The sequence below is a fragment of the Crocuta crocuta genome, unplaced genomic scaffold, assembly GCF_008692635.1.
Source record: "Crocuta crocuta isolate KB4526 unplaced genomic scaffold, BGI_CrCroc_1.0 scaffold463, whole genome shotgun sequence".
NCBI lineage: Eukaryota > Metazoa > Chordata > Mammalia > Carnivora > Hyaenidae > Crocuta > Crocuta crocuta.
In genome coordinates, this window is record NW_027527929.1 from 603503 (window position 1) to 612713 (window position 9211).

Here is a 9211-nt window from a genome sequence, read left to right on the forward strand (position 1 = left end):
GTCTTACCTTCAGGGAGGCGGACTGCAGCTTCAGGTGGGAGCCTGAAGAACAGGTGAGGTTTGGAAGGGAAAAAAAAGGATGAAGGTATTCCAGACCCACCTGGGCTAGGTGCCATGCATGGAGTCTCACAAACTGACAAGGTCCCAGTAAAAAGTCAGGGACAACATTCCTCAGCAGCTATCCAGCCCAGACGCATGTCACTCTTCAGAGCTTTATACTTTTCCCTCAATAAACTCTGTCGCTTTGCTGTTGGGTGCGAGATTCATTCTTCGACTCCGTGAGACAAGGGCCCGCGTCTCTCCCACCCTCCCGTAACACCAGCTCACAACTAAAAGTTCAAAAAACACTTGCTTAATGAACTGACACGTTTCCTTGTCTGCATTTGTACACGCTTCTCAGGTGAGAAGAAATCTCTTCCCATTAACAAACGGTCCTGGGATGTAAAATCATAAATACAAATAACTACAGGGCTTGGGTTTTTTCTTTTATTTACTCTGAGAAAGTGTGAGTGGGGTAAGGAGAGAGAGAGAGAGAGAGAGAGAGAGAGAGAGAGAGAGAGAGAGAGAGAGAGATTGAGAATCCCAAGCAGGCTTCGCGCTGTCAGCCCAGGGCCCCCACCACCTCCATTTCAGGAACCGTGAGATCATGAGCTGAGCTGAAATCAAGAGTCAGAGGCTTAACTGACTGAGCCACCCGTGCACCCCTATTTTTTTCCTTTCAAAAATTCAGTTCCATTGGGGTATCTTTTCAATATAAGAAAATGTTTGTTTTTAACAAGTCAAAGGGGTGAACAGAACTCCATAAAGTCTCCGTACCTTGTTTTACTCCTTAGCTATTACCTGGCTCTTTAAAATGTGTTAAAATGCTCCAGATGTTTGCTAAAATAATGAATTACCTTTATCTTTTTGAAGCTTTAATCGATACAGAACCCAGGACTTCACGGTCTCCTCCCACGACTGGAAGGAAGGACTTATGTGAGATCAAGACGAGCAAAGTGAGCAAAAGCAAAAGTGGACAGCACAAGACGTCCCTATGGAGTGCCAGGGAGGTTAGTTGGCTTTTCTCAAAACTTTCCATCAGAAAAACACCAAATTGCTGACGGCCGTGATCCAGCGAGGTCCCTGCTCCCCGCTTTTCCGTGCTTCCCCCCACCCCGCCACGAGATGCGAAGCCCGGCACAGTCACAGCCGGCTTTTCGATCCGCGGCCCGGCCTGCGCGTGCTCAAGCCCAGGCAGCCCCCGCGTCGGCCTGCTGCCTCGTCCTCCAGGAGCCCAAAGAAAGCTCAGGCGCAGCCTAGATCCCGCCGACAGGACATTTTACCCCGAGCACAAGAAGGGCCTGCGCCCCCGCCTGCAAGCTCTGCAGCCCACGCTACCCGGGACTCGCGGAGCCCGACGGCCCCGGAACCCGACGCCCCAGCCGTGGGCGCAGCGGAGCGTAATAGCTGTAGTACCACCCCGGCGCGAGGCCGGGAGGAGAAGCGGAAGTTAAGGACGCTGACGCAGCTGGGGGAACCTTGCCTTGATGGCACCTTCCTGTCCGCGACTCCGCCCCCGCTGGAGGGGCTCGGCTCCGGAATTCAAGATGGAGTCGCTGAGCCGAGCTGGGCAGGAGATGAGCTTAGCGGCCCTAAAGCAGCACGACCCCTACATCACCAGCATCGCAGACCTCACGGGCCAGGTCGCCCTGTACACCTTCTGCCCCAAGGCCAACCAGTGGGTGAGTGCGGCCAGGCTACTGAGGTCGCCAGCCCGGCCACCGCCTCTTAAAGGGGCCGCGCGGACTGCCCTGGGTTGGGGACGATTCCGGAGGCCAGGGAGGCAGAGGTGAGGCCAGGGACTGGAGAAGAGACTGGCCGGTCCCTCAAGCGTGTCAGGGGCTTCGGGGAGTAGGGAGAAGAGCAAGAGAAGTAGGCCCAGGACGTCCAGAGGGAAAAGCCGATAGAGGGGAGGATTGCAGGAGGATCAGTCCCTTGGGGTCGGGTCCGGGGACATGGACGGTCTGCCTTCTTTGCAGATATGTTGGAGGATGAGAACGGTGGGGTCAGAAAGATGCCTGAAAGATTGCGTTTGAAGCTCTAAGGGTTATTAGGTAAAGTACATAAACAATCTATAAACACCCGCGCTCTCCCCCCATCAGGCACATAAATAAGAGCCCCCTTCATAGAGGTCATTTGGATTTAAAGCTTGAAATCCAATTAGTTTCAATTCTTGGAAGAGAAGTAAGTGGTGGGGATAAATCCGGCTTTTATCTAACTGCACTGTATTTCCAGAGTTTTGGAAAAGATTTCAAGGCACTTAGGAAAAGGGCTTCCATGTTAATTGGATTCCCTTGAAACCTTTGGAAAAGAGACCCTGTAAATGTGTTTCATTACAGCTGTGCTGCTGGTGATGTCACCTCTGAATGCTCCCTTCAGACTTTGGCTTTTATTTATTTATTTATTTGCACGGCAGAGGGTTCGAAAAGTTACATTCAATCTGTTCTCTGACTTGTGAGCTCCTGTTTAAAAGTAACACACTTTCCAGTTTTCTAGTAATTGACCCTCGGTAATTTACTCATGCAGCTTTAGGCTTTACGTTTGGCAAATGATCTATAAATGTTCGTTGGACTGAGTTCGTAAATGACTAACATTCATATTTCAGTAAGAAATGAAATCCTTATACTAACAAAACTCTGAAATATTATCATAATATATTCTTTAAGGTATAAAACAGATACATAGGTTATATTTAATCAATAATTTTGTGAAAATCATTTGACATTTATAAACACTTAATTCAGATGAAGAAAGTTCAGAATCACTTGCTTTACTTTACTTCTTTCCTTTACCTCCTGGAAGAGAAGAAGGTATGGAAAGCCACAAAGAACAAAGTTATAGAATTTTTTTTTTAGTGTAGCTGTTTTAGACATTGCCTTAGTTTGAATTGTTCTGAATCATTTTACTTTATTTGGTCTGCATATAAATTTGTGAGCTGTAGATTGCAGACAAATGGTGAAGACTTGGGGGCAGGAGCTTATGACTAACAAGCTTTTATTTCTAGTTTTTCAAGGATTTTCAGTGTTGTGGGATGTTAATTGTGGAGTCCTGCTTTACATATGAAATGCAAGCTATAATAATCTGGATTGAAAAGTAAGCTGCTGCTGTTTGTTCATTTGGATAATGGCACACAGAACATAAGCAAAACTTTTTCTATCATTATTTTACAGTGAGTTGTAACTTGGCAACTTTGCAGTTGTAACTTTATGTTTCTTCAACTGATCAAAGATAAAATTAAAATTATCATCAATGTTTTAGGGCACCTGGGTGGCTCAGTTGGTTAAGCACCCAATGACTTTGGCTCAGGTCATGATCTCATGGTCTATGAGTTTTAGCCCTGCGTCAAGTTCTGTGCTGACAGCTCAGAACCTGGAGCCTGCTTTGGATTCTGTGTCTCCTTCTCTCTCTGCTCCTCCCCCATTCGCGCTCTCTCTCTCTCTTTTGAAAATAAATAAACATTAACATTTTTTTAATTTTAAGAAGAAAAATGTTGCAGATAACAGACATGTTGCTGTATTGAACACTGTGTGTATATTTGTATGCCATTAATAATGTAAAAAGGATAAGAAAGAAACTGGTAATAGTAGTTTGTGGAGTAAAAGAGTTACTTGACCTGTTCTAAAGTGAGTAATTTTAAAATAAATAAGCTCGTTTTAAACATGAAGTATTTCTTCTCCATTAGGATCATTTGGGGTTGAAGTCTGGGGAAAAAACTAATTGACTCATTATCTATTGTAGGAGAAGACTGATATAGAAGGAACTTTATTTGTATATCGAAGGTAAGCTTTTTGAAAAAATGATACATATGTATTTTTACTCTAATGGTAAATAGTGCCCTATAAAGTTCAGCCTTGTTGTACGTTTATCTTTGGAACCTTCCTGCTTGTCCCTATTCAACCATTTCTCATTGTGAGATTTTAAACAAGTTATGTCCCTTCTTTGAGCCTTCCTATGATTCAGAGCTAGTAATGTGTAATGTGTAATTTTAGAAAGCTTGAATTACTCAATTGCACATTTTATATTTTCAACGTTTCTGAGAGTTAATTATGTAAAATGTGATTGGTTTGCAAACTGCAGCTTTTGTTTTGTTAGGCACCTTTTGTGTCCTAACTGTAACTGACTGACAAGAAGGGATAGTCATGGAGTCCTTGTTTCCCTGGGTCTTGCTTTGATGGGGGCAGGTTCCTTCCTGTGGTTTCTAAAGGTTAAGGATTCAGCAGGAATTATTACTGACATCTGGTCCTCCCCACTCTTTTCTTTTTTTTTTTTTTTTTGTATTATGAGTTATCTTTTAAGGATTGCCTTTCTCCATTGATGGTAATTAACAAGAATTTGTCAAACATTTTTAAAATTTTGGTGTATAGCTTGGAGATCTTATCCAAATACACTGATCTTTTTTCCCTTTGTATGTAAGTGCTTTGAGTTACATAGTAACTATAGCAGCTTTTTATTCTTTGCCACTTTGTTCCCTGCCCTTCATCTTTCTCCTTCAAAAAAAAAAAAAGAAAGAAAGAAAGAAAAAGAAGGCCTTTACCCTTCATCTACTTCATTATTCTTGATTACCTATATAAATTTCTAGAAACTCCTCAATTGTAGTTAGAGGCCTGGTATCTGTGATATTTGGGAAGTACTTTCCTGACCGTGTTACAGGACGATACAGATCCACTGGTTGTAGAAAATATGAAATTTAGTATAATAAATACTTTGGTTTAATAATATTCATAGAGGCTTACATAGTGTTAATCCTAACAAAAGAAAACCAATGAAACTATTTGGGAAATGTGACAACATTTTATGTGCCTTGGATAAAGGTATGCTGCAGTGTCAGAATATCACTTTGCAGAGACCTCAGTCTAGAAGAAGCCTGGATTTAGAGTCAGAAAACCGAAAGCTGAATTCTAGTCACATTATTTGTGATACTTTGGGCAAAGCCTTAATCATTCTGAGTTTATTTCCTAAGTGGAGTAGGATTCTAAGTCTCTCCCATGTACACAGAGAAATGAATGAGAAACTGCGAAGTTTTGGATACATGTGAGGAGTAGACATCTAAAGGGTCATGTGCTGACTCACCCTAATAGGAGAACCGAGGACATTTATTATTATAGGATTCAATGCATTTTCTAACTCAGGACAGACCTGTTGGTGTAAGAAACAATCTTGATTGTTAACGGTTGACAGTCATTACTAAAACCAAGTCTGTACTGCATTGAAAATCAGTGATATTTTTGTTGAGCAAATGTTTATTTTATTAAAAAAATTTTTTTTTACATTTATTTATTTTTGAGAGACAGAGTGAGACAGCATGTGTGGGGGAGGGCCAGAGAGAGAGACACAGAATCTGAAGCAGACTCCAGGCTCTGAGCAAGCATTCAGCACAGAGCCAGATGCAGGACTTGAACCCACGAACTGTGAGATCATGACCTAAGTCGAAGCCGGACACTTAACCGACTGAGTCACCCAGGTGCCCCAAGCAAATGTTTATTAAACATTTACTGGGTATCTATCTTGGGATACATCTGAAGAAAAAGAAAAAAAGACAAAAACCCTATTTGCATGGAGTTTACATTCTAGTGGAGAAAGACAGTATACAAAATAATAAGTGGTATGCGAAAGAAGAGGTGGGCTGGAGGTATGGAACTTGAGAGCAGGCTGGGAACCTCAGAGAGGGTAGTTGTCAGGTAAGTGTCATTGAGAAAGTGATATTTGAGGAGAAGCTTGGGGGGGGTGGGGAGGGGTGACAACTAGATTCCGGGCAAGTGTTCCAGACAAGGGTCTTCGGGAGCAAGCGCTCTCCTATAGGGCGAGCGAAGAGCTCAGGGTGGCTGAAGCAGGCAAAGCAAGGGAAGAAGCAGAGGGGAGGAAGGCAGGGGGGCCACATACCAGCCAAGGCCCTGATGGCCTTAGTAGGGACATTGGCCTTTAGTCTGAGGGACTAAGTCCTTGGAAACTTCTGAAAAGAGGAGGGGTATGATCTGTCTTAAATTTTTTGTTTACAACTTTAAGTGCTAACAGTATTGTATAATGCAATAATGTAGTTATTCTTTGAAATGGAAGCAAAGAAGTAGATAACATTTTTGTGAATTAAACAGTGACTACAGGGTTGTTGTTGTTTTTTTTTTTTCTGTCAAATCTAAGGTCAGCCTCACCTTACCATGGTTTTACCATTGTAAATCGACTGAATATGCACAATCTGGTTGAACCAGTGAATAAAGATTTGGAATTTCAGCTCCATGAACCATTTCTTCTGTATAGAAACGCAAGCTGTAAGTATATCTGTCTTACTACGGTTCATATATTTACAATGAAAATGGAGTGGCTTTTGTTTCTATCACACTATTTTTGGAGTTTCAAGTTAACAATACAAAATATAATCTCTACTCTTCTGGTTATAAATGAGTCTCTTAGTAAGATCAAACCTTTTAAACTGAGCTTCTAAAATTGAAACATTCTTTTGTATAGTGTAACTGTTATATTGTTTTAGTTAAATATACTATTCCATGTAATAGCATTACATTATATTCCTATTGTTTGTTTTATGAAAATAAGTTTCACCCTTTGTTTTGGTTGTGACATTGAATTATTGGCCGCCCATGCCCCTGGGCAACAAAAATAGAACTTAGTTTGAGAGACATGGGATGGGGACTGATACTGATATTTCTGTCCCCAAAGCAAGTACTGTTTGCCCTGGTAGTGGTACTTTTTGATCTGTTTATTGAGTGTCTGCTGAGTACAAGTTCTGGGCCACAAGCTGTTGTACGTCAGTGTTAACGATACAATAACCTACATAAGACAGGAAAGCAGTGAAGTCAGCCGAGACTCAAGATGCAAGTGGCAGCCACTCAGTTGTAGAGCGACTTCTAGAGACCTTTCTGGCATTTTACAGACTCTTGAGAATGGTTGTATGCAGTCCACAAAGCCCTTCAAGAAGTAAGATACTAGGGGTGACAGGGTGCCTCGGTCGGTTGGGCGGCCGACTTCAGCTCAGGTCATGATCTCACAGCTTATGGGTTCGAGCCCTGCATCGGGCTCTGTGCTGACAGCTAGCCTGCTTCAGATTCTGTGTCTCCCTCTCTCTCTGACCCTCCCCTGCTCATGCTGTCTCTCTCTCTCTCTCTCTCTCTCTCTCTCAGAAATAAATAAACATTAAAAATAAAAAAAAGTAAGATACTAAGAAGTATCCTCAATTCCTGTATTTCAATATGGGTGCTGAAGATCTGAGTGTTTGAGGACAGAAGAAAGACAGTTTGGCACTGAGTGTAGGTCAATCAGACCTGGTTATAGTAGTAGAGCAACAGTCTGTATCATCCAAGGAGATTGCGAGAGAGATGTTACTTCTCACTTAAAAAGGAAAAGTTACTCTTTGGATTTCATTTGACTGGGAGGTAACTGGTATTGAAGGAATGTCTTCAGTGTAACTGAAGCATCTCTGGGAATTAGGCATCTTTTAGTTCCCCAAGTGAGAAAGGGCAAGGGCTGTTTCAGNGAAGTAAGATACTAAAAAGTATCCTCAATTCCTGTATTTCAATATGGGTGCTGAAGATCTGAGTGTTTGAGGACAGAAGAAAGACAGTTTGGCACTGAGTGTAGGTCAATCAGACCTGGTTATAGTAGTAGAGCAACAGTCCGTATCATCCAAGGAGATTGCGAGAGAGATGTTACTTCTCACTTAAAAAGGAAAAGTTACTCTTTGGATTTCATTTGACTGGGAGGTAACTGGTATTGAAGGAATGTCTTCAGTGTAACTGAAGCATCTCTGGGAATTAGGCATCTTTTAGTTCCCCAAGTGAGAAAGGGCAAGGGCTGTTTCAGAGCCAGAAGCCCCAGACTCTTCTCCATAGCTCACCTTATGTATCTGAGTAAAATAGAGTCTCTTGATTTTTCAATAAACTATTTGTCCAGATAATTCCTCTCTGAGATTTTAATTTCTGGGGACATAATTGGAAATACTTTTTAATACCTGTAAGTGAACTAACGTTAGCAGCAGAATTACTTCCGATGATAGTTTTCTTTGTGCTGAACTTTCTGTTAATGGGGAAATTCTGCAGACAAAAACAAATCCAATTTTTTTAAGGGAAGTTGGCTTAATTCTGCTCCTTACTACCTGGAAACTTAATCTAGCTATTGCTTCTAAGAAAAATTGAAAGTAGTCCAGAAGATTATCAGAAACCCATGGATTTCATAACTAGCATAAGCCTGTTGTGAATCATAGCATTTCTTTCACAAGCAAAGGTTCCTGTGGAGTTGAAAGTGCAGCATAGCACAAATAGAATTAAATCATGATTAACCAAAATTTCACTAATCAGAGCCTTGATTACCTAGAAACATTTCTGTAGTCCACGTGTGGAAGAAATTAAGGCAAACTATAAGAAAACAAGCTAATGTTAGGTCTCATTTTGTGAGAAATCTAGCAGATACCTGGAGTGTAACTTGGGGTCACCATAAAAATGTGCCATAACTTTAACCCCACTTAGTATCCTAGATTAATTTGTTGTGATGATAAGAATTTAAATCATCAGGAGTGTTAACTAGAATATTTTCAAGCAGAAAGGTACACTAATGCATTTTTTTTAGAAAGATTGTCAACAGCAAGTTGAAACAAAATATCTTTAGTTGAACAGAAAACTCACTTAACCAAGGTTGTCCAATTCCCCGGTTAGTTGAGGCACTGAATCATTTTCTAAGGACTGTACGATATCTGGTATTGCTAATTAGAAATGCAAGAGCACATCAGCTTGTTTTCAGATGAGAGAAAGGCCTGAGAAGGTCAAGTACAACACCGTGGGTGTATTAGAAACAGTCTATGAGAGGAGCTTGGGGAAGGTATTTAAAGGAACAGCTGTATCCGGGAGAAGTGACAAGGCAGCATGAAGTGATTCTGGGAGTGTGGTGGCCTCTCTTGGGTCTCTGTTGTGTCTGCCTCGTCTTAAATGTGGAAAATAGTCTTGTCAAGGCTGCAAGCTCTTGAGTTGTTAAGGGATTTGTTCTTTAAACAAAAAGTTAATTAGTGTCTGATTGTGTATACAGGTAATTATACCTGCTTCCGTGGCTGCTCTTCCATCGTCCTGTGGGATGTGCTGCTAACACTGACCCGTTTGTTTCACTCATTGTACCTTCAGATCCAGCTTCTTTCACTCAAGTCAGTTTTTGGAGTTTCTAGAAAACCGAGCTCTCA

The 9211-nt window shown here is 41.7% G+C and overlaps 1 protein-coding gene across 2 annotated transcripts in view; it reads left to right on the forward strand.

Moving 5' to 3' along the window:
• Window positions 1-1550: 1550 nt before the first annotated feature.
• The window catches only part of DCP1A (decapping mRNA 1A), a 59325-nt gene continuing 51664 nt past the window's right edge, over window positions 1551-9211 (forward strand). The window contains exons 1-4 of one of the 2 annotated variants that reach the window (XM_077749491.1): window positions 1645-1721; window positions 2019-2093; window positions 3778-3818; window positions 6175-6302. In XM_077749491.1, the coding sequence (XP_077605617.1) occupies window positions 6221-6302 (82 nt within the window). In that variant the 5' untranslated portion in view covers window positions 1645-1721; window positions 2019-2093; window positions 3778-3818; window positions 6175-6220. Of the gene's footprint in view, window positions 1722-2018; window positions 2094-3777; window positions 3819-6174; window positions 6303-9211 lie in introns of both variants that reach the window. The other variant, XM_077749482.1, reaches the window with a different exon arrangement.